Here is an 18094-nt window from a genome sequence, read left to right on the forward strand (position 1 = left end):
TAAATGTTCACCTATGCACTTTTTCCTCTTAAAATATTCGCTCCAGGACTTACCCTTCTAATTTCCAGCTAGTATTTTGAAATGTTCTTACAAGTCCTGTGTCCTTCTCCATCCCTACCCGCACCCCACTACTGTCGAGTAATTTAGCTGGTACCAAATTCACAGCTGAGATCAACAAAGCTGCCGTGAGTTTTCAAAGCAGGTGGCTCCAGAGAAAACATATAATAATTGCCGCTGCGATATTCACTGTTTAACTGTTGAATCATAGATGAACCCCTGCGTAGCTATTATTCACCGCAATCCTGGACATAATACTTTCACACTTCCTGGATATTAATGTCATTACTTTCAGTACCTCGTACATATTCCATCAGTCCAGCATTTTCTGTGTCTCCCTCTTCCCTTCCTCTTCACGCTCCGAATTTGACGTGTGTTCAACAACCTATACCCTCTCTATTCTCTCTTCGTGACCAAAACATCCCGAAACTTTGTTACCTAATTTTTCACCTACACTAAAGTTTTTCTCAGTTCTAGATTTCTCCACATTTCTGACTCTTTCAGTTCTTCTTATGCTGCTTGTGTTGCACAAACAGTGCATATCCACAGGTTCAACGTTTTTCCTTTCATTTGCATGCAACATCCACTCTTCACTTTCATAAACTATGAGTTGGCTCAATAATCCCTTCATAAGTGCCAACTCTACCAGTAGTAGCACTTTTTTCCACTTTTGTACCCTCATTTTTGCCTTCCTTGTTTCACCTATTCTTTGGCTCACCTCTTTCATCCCACCATAAATCGTTATATTTACTCATAACACACACAGGAACCTACTCAGCATTCGTTTACTTTTTCCTCCTGTTATTCATTTATCCTCTTAACTCTATTTATTCTCTCTTTTCTCTCCTTCAGGACATGTTCAGATTCATTTATTAGTTTTTGCAGTTTCTCATCACATCTGTAGTTCCAGAAAAATAGAAAAAAGATTGCCCTTGGCCCCGTGATGTGGTATCGAATCGTCGATCATTTTGAATGTAACGACACCAGTTTAAATATACGAATCAACAATCACCACTAGATAGTAAACTCGTGAAAAGCAGAATAATCCTAATCGTAAACTTACAAATAAAAAAAATTACACGCAATAGTGTAAGGAGTGCACATATATTTTATGATCCATTCTCAGCCCAAGTTCTGTAGGAATAGGAAGGCTAAAACCTGAATAGTATTTTGTGGTGCACAAAGTATGTTAACGATGGCGCACGTAGACCTTTCGTTTTACAGCGCCCTTTCACCTTTCGGTAAGTTTACAGTGATATGAAACAATCCATGCTCCTTCCCCCAATTTCCTTGAGTGACGCCGTAACATGTAACGATGTGTGTGTACCTTTTCACCTATATCCGTTATGAGTACCCTCGTATAAAGGGGCATGGAGCGATTCATATTATATTCCACCATTAATGTAAGGATTGGCCTTGACGGAAAGTGATTCGTGTACTTTTGTACCTTTTAACCTGTCTCGTTGAATGTAACCCTTATACATGGAACAATACATGTGCCCTTCCGCCTTTTTTGTATAGAGTGACCTTGACATTCCTGATGCATGTACCTTTCCTTCTTTTCGTTTATTAAACTTTAACTTTGACATGAAGCGATTCTTTTCTGTTTTGCATAACCTGGGCATGAAGCGATTCTTTTCTGTTTTGCATAACCTGGGCATGAAGCGATTCTTTTCTGTTTTGCATAACCTGGGCATGAAGCGATTCTTTTCTGTTTTGCATAACCTGGGCATGAAGCGATTCTTTTCTGTTTTGCATAACCTGGGCATGAAGCGATTCTTTTCTGTTTTGCATAACCTGGGCATGGAGCGATTCTTTTCTGTTTTGCATAACCTGGGCATGAAGCGATTCTTTTCTGTTGTGCATAACCTGGGCATGAAGCGATTCTGTTCTGTTTTGCATAACCTGGGCATGGAGCGATTCTTTCCTGTTTTGCATAACCTGGGCATGGAGCGATTCTTTTCTGTTTTGCATAACCTGGGCATGAAGCGATTCTTTTCTGTTGTGCATAACCTGGGCATGGAGCGATTCTTTCCTGTTTTGCATAACCTGGGCATGGAGCGATTCTTTTCTGTTGTGCATAACCTGGGCATGAAGCGATTTTCTTTTCTGTTTTGCATAACCTGGGCATGAAGCGATTCTTTTCTGTTTTGCATAACCTGGGCATGAAGCGATTCTTTTCTGTTTTGCATAACCTGGGCATGAAGCGATTCTTTTGTGTTTCTTTTGTGTTTAGCAAATAACCTGGCATGAAGCGATTCTTTTCTGTTTTGCATAACCTGGGCATGAAGCGATTCTTTTGTGTTTTGCATAACCTGGGCATGAAGCGATTCTTTTGTGTTTTGCATAACCTGGGCATGAAGCGATTCTTTTGTGTTTCTTTTGTGTTTTGCATAACCTGGGCATGGAAGGCGATTCTTTTCCTGTTTTGGCATAACCTGGGCATGAGCGTTCTTTTCTGTTTTGCATAACCTGGGCATGAAGCAATTCTTTTCTGTTTTGCATAACCTGGGCATGGAAGCGATTTTTTCTTTTGTTTTGCATAACCTGGCATGAAGCGATTCTTTCCCTGTTTGGCAATAACCTGGGCATGAAGCGATTTCTTTTGTTTGTTTCTTTTTGTGTTTTGCATAACCTGGGCATGAAGCGATTCTTTTCTGTTTTGCAAAAAATAAACCTGGGCTAAAGCGATTTCTTTTGTTGTTTTTGCCATAACCTGACATGAAAGCGATTCTTTTGTTTTTGCATAACCTGGGCATGAAAGCGATTCTTTTTGTGTTTTTGGCATAAACCTGGGCTGGGCCAAATTGAAGGGCGAATTCTTTTCTGTTTTTTGCAATTAAACCCTGGGCATGAAGGGATTCTTTTCTGTTTTGCATAACCTGGGCATGAAGCAATCCATGTGCTTTTCCACTGAGTTTAGCCATGGCGTGGATTGATCATGTACCTTTCTGCTTCTTCCTTGTAGAGTAAGCATTACATAAAGACACGAAGCATTTCATGTGTTTTTCCACTTTTCCTTGAAGTGTAACCTTGGCATAAAGAGATTTAAGTATCTTTCCATTCCACTTGTTGAGAGATTTACCCTGGCATAAGTATGTTCTTGTAAATTTCTGCCTTTTTCATTTCGTGTAACATTGACATCGCAATCTAAGTGCATAACACGTTTTCTGTTGATTGTGACCATGATATGAAGTTATGACTGTATTTTCCGATAAGTTTAACGTGAGCATAAAGTGACTCCTTTGATTATATATCTGCCCTATATGTTTTGTGTAGCCCCGATTTTAATGAATTCACACATCTTTCCCATTTCTCCGTTGGGTGTAACCTTGGTATGAAGCGATTGATGTATCAAGCAACCTTGACTGGAAGCAATTTGATTTCGGCACAACCCCCCCCCCCCTCCCCCTTCACCCTCCCCTCCCCCCCCACCACACACACACACACACACAAAAGAATACTAATTCAGAAGCAGCACAAATGGAATTTTTAAGTAAATGGCAATTCTCACATTTTAAGTGCAAAACTTAAAGGACGGAATGGTTGTATAAGGAATGGAATATAAAATTTACGCCAAAGCCAAGCGTTGGAACCTATGAGGGCATTCAGCGTTGAAAGGGTAATGGAGAGTGTTAAAGGTGTATCAGGAAGAAAATCTCGCAGTTGCACTATGCAACAGTTATTAGGAGAGGGTAGAAAGTAAGATGAAAGAAAGGGAATATGAACGGAGGTACAGTAAAAGAAGTGAAAGGGATTGCAGCTAGGGACCGAAGGGACGCTTCAAAGAACCTTCTAGGTAATGCCTATACAGTGGACCGCGGAAGGTGCACTGGCGGCCTTGATTCCCTACGGAGACCGAATTGTTGTAGATAGTCTAATAATTTTTTATTTTTTTATTTTATTTATTTTTTTTTTTATCCCAACTATAAATCATGTGTTTTTGCTCGGTGCTCCACTGCTGCCATTGACCTCGTGTGTATTCTGAGCGGAAGCGCTATGTCAAATGTCGAGCATCGTGTCTAAACCAGGGAACAGTCCCTCTTCTTTATTGACTCACGCCTCATTTGAGTCTAATGAGGAGGGTATAATTCACGGCCAGTAGTAATCCTGAAGGAAGCACGCCCAACAAACACCATTTCTTAATCCTTTCATAACGAGGTTTTGCCAGGAATGTAAGTAATAATGTTGAATTTCCTGCATTTTCTTCTTTTTATTTCTTATTTCTTTACTGTTTTAGTGCTTTTGTGCTCTTTCACTCTTCTTTTCAAGCCCAAGAGACTTGCACTTTGGTACTTCATTGTGAAAACACTATAAAAATAACACGTGTGCTATATAATGAGGATAATGATAATCCCTTCATAATTATCACCGTCTCTGGGTTCATTTTCGGGACGACCTCTTATTTTATGTCAGTTAAATTAATATTTGTTTATCAATAAATTTCTCATCTGTATCGTACTTGTCCTTAACAAATGCAATTTTAAACAGGTATGAATGACGTTTCTACTTTAATGTCTCTTAAGATTTCATATCCTTTTAAATTTTGGATGGTGTGCTTATTCGTCTTTATACTATAACTGGTTCACTTAAGGTAGATTCTTGGGTGATCCCTATGCCTACGAGACGTTAGTTTGGCGGCCGCTGATTGGCTGGGAGCTGCCTACCTCCCGGTACCAGCCAATCAGCGGCCACCAAACAAACGTCTCGTAAGAATAAGGCTCATCCGAGAATCTACCTTAAGTGAATCAGTTATAGTTCATTCAAAAGCACATTTTACAGTATCTTGTTTGCGCCTTGGTGCCATTGATCTGTATTTTTCTGTGCTTCTGCGCGTAGCAATGCTTATGACGATGTACTTCTGTGGGAAGCCGTTTACATATCCAGGTTACATAGTCATCTTGATCTACGTATTAAAAATTTTTTTACGGAGTTCTTACGTTATTGTTCATTTTTTCATAGGTAAACATTTTAAACAAACAACGTCGATGAAATGTATATCGGTCAATTTTCAAAGTACAGGAATCAAGACGGATTCATCTTGAAATGATTAAGCATCCTTATTGACCTCCTAGTGAGAAATCCAGACATTTTAATTAGGGTTCGTTCTTAGTCTCTGCTCAGTTAAAAAACGACCATTGCTTCCATTATAATTTCTCTTAATCTTTTTTATCAGTTAGTTCATCACATCTCTGTCGAAAATTTCGATAAGGGGGTAATAATGATAATAAGCAGAAGATGGATCATGATTACAACAACCATAGTACAGATGAAAATAACAGTTCCTTGACTCAGCGGGAATAACGTAGTCAATGTTATCAGCATGAAATAACAGACCTAGGAAGGAGGTATACATTCACAAAGTTATGACGCAGTTATTGAGCCAAGGTCAGTAGGGCAGAAACTGTCAACGCTAAGTTAAGAGGCGTTTGGTGCTTGAAAACAGGTCCTAAACTGTAAATGGAGATCCTTTCACATTTTAACTTTGTTGGTGTTAACGTTAAAAGTTATTATCCTTGTCAACCATTTTTTTTTTATAATTCGAACATTTAATGAGCTGGAAGCCGTGGTCATTTCCTTACGTTCGAACGCTGAGAATATCGACTAAGGCATATATACCGTCGTTACGAGGAAGTGAATGATTTGGTGGACAGCAATCGTAATACACTTTGGGCAGTTGTAATTAGGGAGGAAGTTGCATGCCTATAAATCATGTTCCATGCCCACTGTTGCAATAACGTCGTATGCCGTGCTGCAGTTTCTCGGGCTCGTCACTTTTATATTTCTGCGCTTGTGTTTTTCGATTTTTAACTTTCGTACTTTTCAGTTACCTGTAAAGAGCAGGACAATTTATGAATTGTTAATCTAGCAAAGAAAATATCTGCTGGGGGCTTTTGACCTTTTGGTGAGATAGATGACAAACACGACAGAGAAAAAAGAAGGAAAATTGTTTGAACACAGCGGTAGTACAAGTCGCAGAAAGAGAGAGAGAGAGAGAGAGAGAGAGAGAGAGAGAGAGAGAGAGAGAGAGAGAGAGAGATGTGCTATGAAATTATTTTCAATTTCACACGGTCATAAACAACCGAATAAAAAATTTTGAAATCCTTTTCCAATTGAAGTTCGTAGTCCATTTTCCAACTTTTCACATTTTTTCAAGACACTGATACGGGCATGACTACTGCCCAAACTCGGGTCTTAATATTTTATTTCTACTTTAGTACGTTTTCACTAACGACGAAGCCATTAAGATCTTCGTAGATTGTGTACATAAAATCCAAAAATCATGCCACTTAAACCAAAAATGATTACTAGTTATTTTAGGAAGTATCGTCTCGCCTGGTTATTATTTTCCTATTATGAGTAATCTATTAAATTCCTATACAAGTCTTGACTACATAAATTATTCTTGAATAATACAGTGAAAAGATAAAAAAAAAAAAAAAAACACATTCTTGGAAAGGTGAGCCAACTCAAGCCTTAGGTTTCTACTTACCTTCCTCTTCTGACGACCGTGATCTTCTTTTTGTCTCCTTGTTCCACGGAGTCGAAAAGACTGAAGAGGAGGTCGGTGTTGCCAACTTTCAACATCCTGTCGCTCCTCTTCTCGTCCTTCTCGAGTTTGATCTCTATGTCCTCTTTGTCATCCTCTGGAGGAGTCACAGGCCTCACGTCTGAGGAAATAGATACGACGTTAATAAAAGTCTCTCTCGACCAGGTTTACAAGAGTGAAAATCATTGGTGCCTGAATAGTATAAAAGTAGTAAATAGCGATTTTTGTGTCGCTGGTTCGTAACACCCAACTCTGCGGAGTGCCATGATGGCGGCGCCCTGCCAGTGCTAGAGATAGTTTTACTGACTGACAGTATTTGCAGGTCATACACATTTTAAGTAGAGCTTGTTTTTTTATATTCAATTTATTATCAGTCATCTCTTTTTTCCTGGAAGCTTCCATATCAAATCACATGAATTTTCATTGTTATGAATAATAATAATAATAATAATAATAATAATAATAATAATAATAATAATATAATAAATAATAATAATAATAATAATAATAATAATAATAATAATAAATAATAGATAATAATAATAATATTCTTATGAAAGATGCTGCATCAGCGCATTCAACTTGTAATAAGTCTTTCTTCTATTTTTCTAATAATAGCTTTCTCTCTGCTATATACTCCACTTTAATAAGCAGAGAGCTAATAATTAAGAAAAATAATAATAATACTAATAATAATAATAATATAATAATTCAATAATATAATATAATAAATAATATAATCTTTATAATAATTATATATTATCTATATTATTATCAATGATTATTATTTTCATTTATTATTTTAGTATTATTATTATTATTCAATTATTATTTTTTATTTTATTATTATTATTATTATTGTATTATTCATTTTTCATTATTATTATTATTATTATGTTATTATTATTTATTATTATTATTCATTCATTATTTTATTATTATTATTATTATTATTCTTATTATTAATTTAAAGCAAACACATTCAACCTATTCCCTGCACACATATTAACCTTCAAAATTCAACTTTAGAGAGGAATAATCATTCAAAATGCGGATAAAACTGGTAAAATGGTATTGAAGTATATGGTTTTGTGCTTCTAGAGATGGCCAGCTTGCTGAGTTAACTTGGAAGAGTCATTTGCATATAAATCGACATCCGCTGCTCCACCCTCTGACAGATGTCACTTCAGAACCTGCTGGGTTCTGGACACCTTGACCGGAGACTAGAACAAAAATAGACTCAGCTATGATATTCGCCTTATAGTTGAAAGGTTCACTATGACAGATTTGAATCCTCCTCGAATTATGTAAGTGACTTTTCTCTAGTGTCGCGTCGTTGCATAGGTTGACATAGTTCTATGTAAGGATATTTTGACGGTATATGTATGGCAATATCGGTCGGTTATTTAAGCGTATTAAGAGTGTAATGTTCATAGCCAGCCTGAAAGACATCCTAACTGGAATTTTGGTGAAAGAATAGAAAGAAAGTGAAAGTAAAGCTGGCTTTCATTCAATAAGCTTTCGTATTTGTACTATCGGATGAAATCGTTTCATAAATTAGGAGTGTATATGGGAAGCTAAACATGATATATTTAAAAGGATATTTTCTTCAACAGTTTTTTTTCACTCACCATAAGATAACAAGATAATAAGTCTCGTCCTAGTGGGACTATATCAACAAAGAAGTTCCTTAAAACGAGATATATATATATATATATATATATATATATGATTTATATATATATATATGGATATATCAGGTTATATATGTATAACTAAATCGCGAAAGTTAGGAACGTGATAATCCATAGATAGAGGTATATGCCACGAGGGAAAATAAACAACGGATAATCCGTTGTTTATTTTCCCTCGTGGCATATACCTTTATATATATTATATATATTATATACAATATATATATATATATATATATATCAGTTGTATTCCACCTATATAGGTCAGTGTATTTCCACATATTATATATATATATATATATATATATATATTATATATATATATATATATATATATATATATAATATATATATATATATATATACAGTTATATTCCACATATACATATATATATAATATATATTATTATATATATACACATATGTCTTATTTACACTTCATTTACATGCTTTTACATTTACAGTGACTTCTTTAATATATATATATATATATATATATATATATATATATATATATATATAATTGTAGAAGCCCCTGTAAATGTAAAAGCATGTAAATGAAATGTAAAAGCTCAATGTCATTGATTGCTCACAACACAACATACGAAGTCCCTTTTATATGAAGTATGAAAGGATGGAGATATTTGATTTTTAAAAATTAAGTTATTTTATAGAATGGTCATTATGAGTGGGGAAGGAAATTGGAGACAACAAATAATTCCTTTATACATAATCGAAATGACCAAGTACTATTACGTATTTCCGCCGAGTTCTACAGATAGCCGCGTCCTATGTTGAATCTTCTCTTGAAGCATTTTATGCGTAAGTGAACATTGTGCTTATGGTAACTTTGGTTATGAATTTTTGTTATTTCATGAATTCTTGACCAGGAAAAGCCAGTCATAGCTTCTGATGGTGACACCACACCAGCGGCATTTTGTACTGTAAACAATCATCTTAAGTAATTACCTCTTAGCTTTTCTTGACCAAAGCGAATGGATATTAAAAAAAAATAGTTTTATTGACGATCAAGTGATCACAAATAACGTAACCATTTATTTATTTATTTCTTATATGCAATACATGCAATTATTACAATTATTGACCTTATGTGAAAGACAGTTTATCATTAAAAAAGAAAATTAAAACTTCCAGCCAGACTCCTTTTGAAGACCGTCATTGGGAACGGCCTTCAGACAGTGACGTCATAATTGTATTCTGTAAACATTTCAAGTCTTGTTTTTAGAGATCAATAATCATTTCTGGCGGGTTGATAAATTGCAGTTTTATCACTAATGATGGAAACAATATTAATCAGGTTAGATATTTTAGAAACTTTAGCATTTATGATATTTTTTTCTTTTAAAAATGGTCTAGAATAAAATACTCTGTACCGAATGAATTTTTAAGCCGGCAAAGAGCAAGAAGAGCACTAACCCATGTTGGCATAAGGCCAACTTAAACTAAAAGACGATGAATGAATTAAATCGGAGCATTGCACGCAAGATGTCGGTTGACATCTTGTCAAATCATTTACTGATTAAGGGTACCTTATACAGCCATCCTGCCTTTAATTCCAAATCCAGTTAATTTACGTATACCGGCAACCCTTCGTAGTCAGTGGCAAGGCCTCCAGTAGTTGAAAGGTGTCTGCAGTTTTCATTCTCTTGCCATTATTTCATATCTGGGGAAGTGCTTTCATGCTATATTTCTAAAGGGGCTTCCATTAAAAAAAAAAAAATACATTTTATTGTCGTAAACGCACGTTGTAAACATATCGATACATATCACTGACAAGTTCAAAGCAAGTGGGACGAAATCTGTCGCGAATGCTGGTTAGGACTATTAATAAATCGTTGACTGGTAGTAAACTGTTTCTTATGAGTGTGGTCAGTATCCGCCGTGTGCTTTGGGACGTGTTTCGCTGTAGTGAGGACGCACCTTTAGATAACTTGTTTAGAATGTCCTTTTCCAAGCACTCAGAAACTTGCACATTCTACGTAGGAGTTCACCTACCAATTAGTTACTTCAGATTATTTAGCTGACCGTAACTAGGCATCCTGATCTTTAAATAAGGTGATGGTTAGAAAAAGACGTGAATGATTGATGGCTTTGCCTTTCACAGCAAGGCTACCGAACGACCTTCTTGATGTTCACTTTAAAAAAATAAGTAGTCGTTACAGTACGTTGTTCAAGCAAAATCGACCTCTAGGTTGTCTTCTATGCGTTGTAATACTCTCTCTTTTATTTGCCAGAAGAGCAAAACTCTCTCTCTCTCTCTCTCTCTCTCTCTCTCTCTCTCTCTCTCTCTCTCTCTCTCTCTCTCTCTCTCTGAATAATTATGATGAAGGAAGATCAAATATTATGGAAAAGTTGGATTTTTTAATGTCAGAATTTCTGGAAATGAAAAAAAGAACAACATACCAGAACAGGAAAGAGACATGGGAAAATCCTTATTACTACCAGTATTAAATGAAGGAGAAAACACGCAAACCATCATAGTGATGAATGCGCAGGGGTTTAGTTACGAGTAACTCAAAAAGAAAAATAGAGTACTTAGAAGAACTAACCCAAAATGAAAAGAAAATAGATATAATGAATATAAGTGAAACCTGGTATTCCAGAGACTGGGAATGATGATCAAATAAAAGGGTTCCAAACTTATAGATCAGATTAGACAAAAATAGGAATCAAGGGGGAACCGCAATATATGGGAAAGACAAAAACGAGGAAAAATATATGAGAAATATAGTAACTCAGAATGTGAACTAATAGCGGTAGAATTTGAATCTGAAAATTGATGAACATAGTAATATATAGACCTCCTAATACTAAAGAGTTTGACTTAATAATTGAAAATTGGATGATATATGTAGAAATCACAAGGACTGGACTATTCTCCTATCTGGTGACTTCAACTTTCCTTTCGTAATGGAAAGAACGAATAGGAGATTGTGGTTGTACTTATACATATAAAAAAGAGAGTAATAGTAGTGCAGAAGATAAGAGGCAATTTGAAAAGCTATTAGATATGCTACTAGAATACAACATTCAACAAATAAATCACCTGCCAACAAGAAAGGAAAATACTTTAGACCTAGTATTTGTGAACGAGATGAATTATGTTAAAGAAATAATAGTTTATAATGCGAATATTTCAGACCATAATGTCATAGAATTAACAGTTCATTCCAAAGCAAGTGAAAATAGAGATAAGCAAGAAATGAAAAAGTGGGAAGGATATGGAAAATACAACTTCTACAGTAAAAAAATATTGGTCAGAAATTAATGAAGAATTAAACAAAGATTGGGATAACATTTTCGTAAGTGATGACATAAGGGTAAATACGGAGATATTATATAAAATATTGGAGAAAATAGTGGAAAAATATATACCGAAGAAGAAAAGTAAACATCATTCATGCATACCAAGAGACAGAAGGATCTTGTTCCAGAAAATCAGAAAGTGGAAAAAAGGTCTTGCAAAAGAAAAAAATGCATGGAAAGTTATAGAACTAAAAAGTAAGATAGAAAATGCAGAACAAAAGATTATACAATCAAAAGAAAATGAAAAACGGGACTTGGAAGAAAAAACCCTATTAAATATCAGCAAAACCCCAAGCTATTATACTCATATGCGAAGAAGATGAATAAAAGAAGAATAGAAATAGGCCCTCTGAGAATTGAAGGGAGATTAACGAATGAAAAAAAGGAAATTTGCAACATACTGGCAGAAACGATTATAAGAGAGAATTCACCCCTAGAATAGATAATGAAGATAATGATATAGAAGTAAGGGATGAAAATAGTGAATATTTAGCTGACATAGATATTAATGAAGCTGATATTGTGCAGGCTATTAATGAAATTAAAAATGGAGCTGCTGCAGGGCCTGATGGAATTCCTGCTATTTTGTTAAAGAAAGTAGTTCATTCTATCGCAAAGCCACTTGCAATATTATTAAGACAAAGTGTAGATACAGGCAAGATTTATGATGAGCACAAATTAGCATATATTACCCCTACTTTCAAAAGTGGATCAAGACTAGAGGCAAGTAATTATAGGCCTGTGAGTCTAACATCACATATTATGAAAGTGTATGAAAGGGTAATGAAGAAAAATATTATGAAACATTTAATAAAAAATAATTTATTTAATAAAGGACAACATGGTTTCGTACCCGGAAAAAGTACACAAACCCAACTGTTAGTCCACCGTGAGAACATATTCAAAAATATGAAAAGCGGAAATGAAACAGATGTGGTTTATTTAGACTTTGCAAAAGCTTTTGTTAAAGTAGACCATAATATATTAGCGAAGAAAATTAGAAAACACAATATCGTGGATAAAGTAGGAAGATGGTTAAAAGAATTTTTACACAACAGAAACAGATAGTTATTGCAAACGACGAGAAATCGGATGAAGTCAAGGTAATATCCGGTGTGCCGCAAGGTACGGTGTTAGCTGCAATACTGTTTGTTATTATGATTGAAGACATAGACAATAATGTGAAGGATTCGGTAGTGAGTAGTTTCGCAGATGACACAAGAATAAGTAGAGAAATTACTTGTGATGAAGATAGGAACGCTCTACAAAGAGACCTTAACAAAGTATATGATTGGGCAGAGGTAAATAGGATGGTATTTAACTCTGATAAATTTGAATCAATAAATTATGGAGACAGAGAAAGAAAGCTATATGCATATAAGGGACCTAATAATGAGACCATCACAAATAAGGAAGCAGTTAAAGACCTTGGTGTGATGATGAATAGGAACATGTTATGCAATGATCAAATAGCAACTCTGTTGGCAAAATGTAAAGCAAAAATGGGAATGTTGTTACGGCACTTCAAAACAAGAAAAGCTGAACACATGATTATGCTTTATAAAACATATGTTCGTAGTCCACTTGAATATTGCAATATGATATGGTACCCACACTATCAAAAGGATATTGCACAAATAGAGAGTGTACAAAGGTCCTTTACAGCTAGAATAGAAGAAGTTAAGGACCTAGACTACTGGGAAAGACTACAATTCTTAAAATTATATAGTCTAGAAAGGAGAAGAGAACGCTACATGATAATTCAGGCATGGAAACAGATAGAAGGAATAGCAGAAAATATCATGGAACTAAAAATATCAGAAAGAGCAAGCAGAGGTAGATTAATAGTGCCCAAAACTATACCAGGAAAAATAAGGAAAGCACACAGGACATTAATCCACTACCGCACCAGCATCGATAATGCAAGGTCTATTCAATGCGTTGCCAGCTCATCTGAGGAATATATCAGGAGTGAGCGTAGATGTGTTTAAGAATAAGCTCGACAAATATCTAAACTGCATCCCAGACCATCCAAGATTGGAAGATGCAAAATATACCGGAAGATGTACTAGCAACTCTCTGGTAGACATTAGAGGTGCCTCACACTGAGGGACCTGGGGCAACCCGAACAAGATGTAAGGTCTGTAAGGTAAGGTCTGTAAGGTTAGGGCAAAATCAACCTCTAGGTTGTCTTCTATGTGTTTGGAAATTCTAATTCTCTTTATTTTTCCGAAGAGGCAAAAAACTCTTTTCTTTTTCCTCTCTCTCTCTCTCTCTCTCTCTCCTCCTCTCTCTCTCTCTCTCTCTCTCTTTTCAAGGCAAAAACGATCGTCCAAAAAGGTTGTTCTTGTGTTGTAATATATCTCTTTTTATTTGCAGAAGAGAAAATCCACTCGTCTCTCTCTCTCTCTCTCTCTCTCTCTCTCTTTTCAAGCAAAAACGATCTCCAGGTTGTCTTCTATGTGTTGTAATACTATCTCTTTTATTTGCCAGAAGAGAAAACTCACTCTCTCTCTCTCTCTCTCTCTCTCCTCTCTCTCTCTCTCTCTCTCCTCTCTCTCTCTCTCTCTCTCTCTCTCCTCTCTTTTAGGGCAAAATCGACCTCGAGGTTGTCTTCTATGTGTTGTAATTCTATCTCTTTTATTTGCCAGAAGAGCAAAACTCTCTCTCTTTCTCTCTCTCTCTCTCTCTCTCTCTCTCGTCTCTTCTCTCCCTCATTCTCCTCTCTCTTCTTCATTCTCCTTTCTCTCTCTCTTTCAATCCAAAAACGATTCTCCAGGTTGTCTTCTGTGTGTTGTAATACTATCTCATTTATTTGCCAGAACAGCAAAATGTCTCTCTCTCTCTCTCTCTCTCTCTCTCTCTCTCTCTCTCTCTCTCTCTCTCTCTCTCTCTCTCGTTTTATTATATATTTGACAACAAACGAAAAAGTAGCTCCGAATTTGCTCCAAGATACTTGACCAAGTGTGTCGTATTTGCCTTCTCCCTTTGTGAAGAGCGGTCAATAACGTCTTGTGCTTGAAGAACAAAGAACTCCTTAACGTCCGATGGCACGAGAGTACTTAACAGGACTCGTGTGGCTCTAAATATTACAAAGTCAATTAAAGGGAAAGACCAGTGTAGTCACAAAGGCGACTGAATGAGGCGCACTTCTGAAGCCCGAGTAAATGAAAGGCCCCGTCTACCATTGCTGCTCATGGTGTGCCCATAAATTTTCTATCTCCTTGGATGGATCTACCTTTATATTGTTCATTTTCATCAGAGGAAAGACTGACGACGACGGGTTGCTAGAGAAATCACTTTTATGTTAATTTTTATTTTCAGTAGGACTGCAGTTTAGAAGATGGGATTTTGGCCCATAGAAGTATTTTATTCGAAGAAGCAAATCTTCACGTCAAACCTTGTATTAGTAGACGTTTCACAGCCAAATCAAAGCACTATTTTCCAGAACCTTCTGTTTCACTGTATAGATGAAGCTATCATAACATTACTCTAAATTACAAAGGTTAGATGACTTTGTTTCATCAGCGACGCACGAGAACAAATCACAGACATTTATTGTTTCTGAATCATACACAAGGAGCTTCCAAAGCGTTTAATTCAACATGAGGCCATACGAAAATGTACCAGGATATTCAATGGATTGTGCAAGGTGCGTTTGTCATTGCAATTTTTATTAACGTATCCGAAACCATATGAATATAGAATCTTTAAAATTGTTCTAATGTTGTTGACCTTCGTACCTACGTATATCCGAAATTTATTCTTTCTACAGAAAACAAGTTATAATTATGAGTTTCTGTTGTATTTATATATGTAGTATGTACATACTATGTATGCATATATTATTATTATTATACAGATATTATATTATTATTATTATATTAATACTATTATATTAATATATTATATAGATATATATATGTATGTATGTATGGTATCTATATATTGGTGTTATATATACACACATATATAGATATATATAGTATATATATGCGCGCGTGTTTGTGTTTAAATGCTTGTGTCACTGATACCGCCACGTGACTTTTATACACTCATAAATATCATGCCACAAAAAACCATCTCATATCGAATCCACTTTGTATCTTAGGTAACGTATTCCCGAAGGGAATTCATTATTAAGGCATATCGTTTGCGTTATATATATGTATATATATAAAAATATATATACATACATACATATACACTCATGAAGTCACACACACACACGGAAAAATGCTTCTATGTATGTAGCTACAGTAAATGAAACTTAATTGGAATTAAAAGGTAGTTCATAAAGGGTGGCATTACCTTCTCAAAATTCTGTGACCTGGGAGTCCATTCATTGTAAAGACAACGTTTCTACAAGAAAATAACAAAGTTTATATACGTCTGTATACCTATACACATATGTGACCGATGTATTCTTGTTAGGATCGGTAATATCGCGTGACCTATTAATCCATTAGATTACGCCACAAATCATTTCTCTGTTTTTATATTGTGGCGGAGTAATAGTCATATTTATGTATGTATGTATGTATGTATGTATATATATATATATATATATATATATATATATTTATGTATATATAGTATATATATATATAATATTATATATGTATCTAATATATATATATAGTCATACATATTTATATATATGTGTGTGTTTGAGAGTAGATTTGTTCGTTCAACTTTATACATTATGTAAAATTAGGTAATAATTTAAAAGTAACCGGTTGCACTCATATTTTTATTTATTATACCATGTGAGTCCTTTTTGTATGCACAGTTATAAATAGATTTCTACAAAGCACGGATACACTTCGATTCACTTGTGATGTATTGCCTACTGTCTCGTGTATTTATCATTACATGGCAAAATGCACCACGGCACGCATCGTTTGCAATCAAATATACATTTGCAGTAGAGTCGGGGTTGCGTTCGTGCAGTGTTCTGATATCCCAGTGGCGCAGTTGAGTTCGTTAGTCTCCAACGAGCAGTCTATATGGGATCATTATTTTGGCTGTGTCCAGATTGTAACTCCCACAGTATGGTGGTTTAGGCTTGAACCGAATAATTATCAACAGCTTTTCATCGCTTTTGGATATGAAAGTATAGTAAAAAGTAGTAAAGGTTGTCGTCTCGCTGGCAAGAGCCTGGAATCGATGTTGATACTAGACGAAAAATTTTAGGGCGTTTTGTCAAGCCCAAAGTCTCTGCCGACCGAAGTAACTAGATATATATTGGCAGTTAGCTGGCTACGATGAACAGGCGGCCAGAGCAGAAGACTGGCAACCGTATCCATAAAAATTCTCTCGAGACCTGGAAGGGTAACTTCCTTTGATGCAGCACCATCAGGTGGAAAATACATACAAATATATATGATAAAGTTGAATATATGTGTATATATATATATATATATATATATATATATATATATATATATATATATATATAATATAGGTGTGTGTGTGTATGCATGCTTGCGTGCGCGTTTTATAGAGGAAGGTGGCAGCAAAGCGAAAGAAAGTGCTTATTGTGCGTTATCGAATCTTCCAAAGAACTTCTTTATAGTTTCCCCTGCTGCGTTGTTCCTTTCCCTTCTCTTGGAGCGTTGTATCTAAAAGAGAAAGCGTCGCTGTCATTTTCCTCTGGCCCCCTGTAGTCCGTTTTCCAAGAATCCTCGGAGACATTTAAAATTTGATCGGCCTGATCAATACGAGAAGTGTGTCACTGTATCCCCCGGCAGTAGTCTCGCCTTTTAAATGTCTTCTTACTTTTGCTTGGGAGACATTTAAGGTGGAGATGCTATGATAATTCATTTCATTCCATATCATTTTTTGCTTGTTTGCGTATTTTTCAGTCTACTCCATCATCCTTATTTTGATTTTCTGTCGTATTACTGCGTCGTATCTGATGTACTGGATTTATAGTTTTTTTTATGACTGTATGCTAGTTGATCCCAATGAGGTAAATGTAAGTACTGTGTGTTTATATAGTTTTGGATATCTTTGACTCCTCTTCAAAATGCTGAAAGTTAACAGCCTTTCAGTCTGACACTTAATTGGTATATCGATTTTACTTACGTTTATTTCTTCTGATAGAGAGACTCAATTTCAGTGTGACGGTCGTTGGTTTGAGAGTAGTAGTATTCAACTTTCTTGAGAGATTGTTTATTCTCATGTGAGGATTCTTTATCATATCCTTTTGAACCTAACTTTTCAGGTCATTGCTGAAGGGTTCCATCCCCTCACCAAATTACGGCGACTCCTACTGGAAGTCCTTCCATTTGTCCTGCTTTCTGTATGAAAACCCTACCCGATACCTATCCAGAAATAGGAATCGATGGACCTCATTGATTATTATTGTTACTCCGGTCGCATTGGACGCAAATGAACAAATATCCCTTTGACCTTCATTATCCCAGTTCCATCGTTTTGTAATCGTTTCGACCCGTGCTAC

General features: G+C 35.5%; 1 protein-coding gene across 1 annotated transcript in view; it reads right to left on the reverse strand.

Annotated features, from left to right (window-relative positions):
- Nucleotides 1-18094, reverse strand: part of LOC135216991 (uncharacterized) — a 162815-nt gene that overhangs the window by 58157 nt on the left and 86564 nt on the right. The window contains exon 3 of the mRNA XM_064252547.1: nucleotides 6551-6728. Coding sequence (XP_064108617.1) covers nucleotides 6551-6728 — 178 coding nt within the window. The remainder of the gene's footprint in view (nucleotides 1-6550; nucleotides 6729-18094) is intronic.

The sequence above is a fragment of the Macrobrachium nipponense genome, chromosome 7 (assembly GCF_015104395.2).
Source record: "Macrobrachium nipponense isolate FS-2020 chromosome 7, ASM1510439v2, whole genome shotgun sequence".
In the NCBI taxonomy this organism is placed as follows: Eukaryota; Metazoa; Arthropoda; class Malacostraca; order Decapoda; family Palaemonidae; genus Macrobrachium; species Macrobrachium nipponense.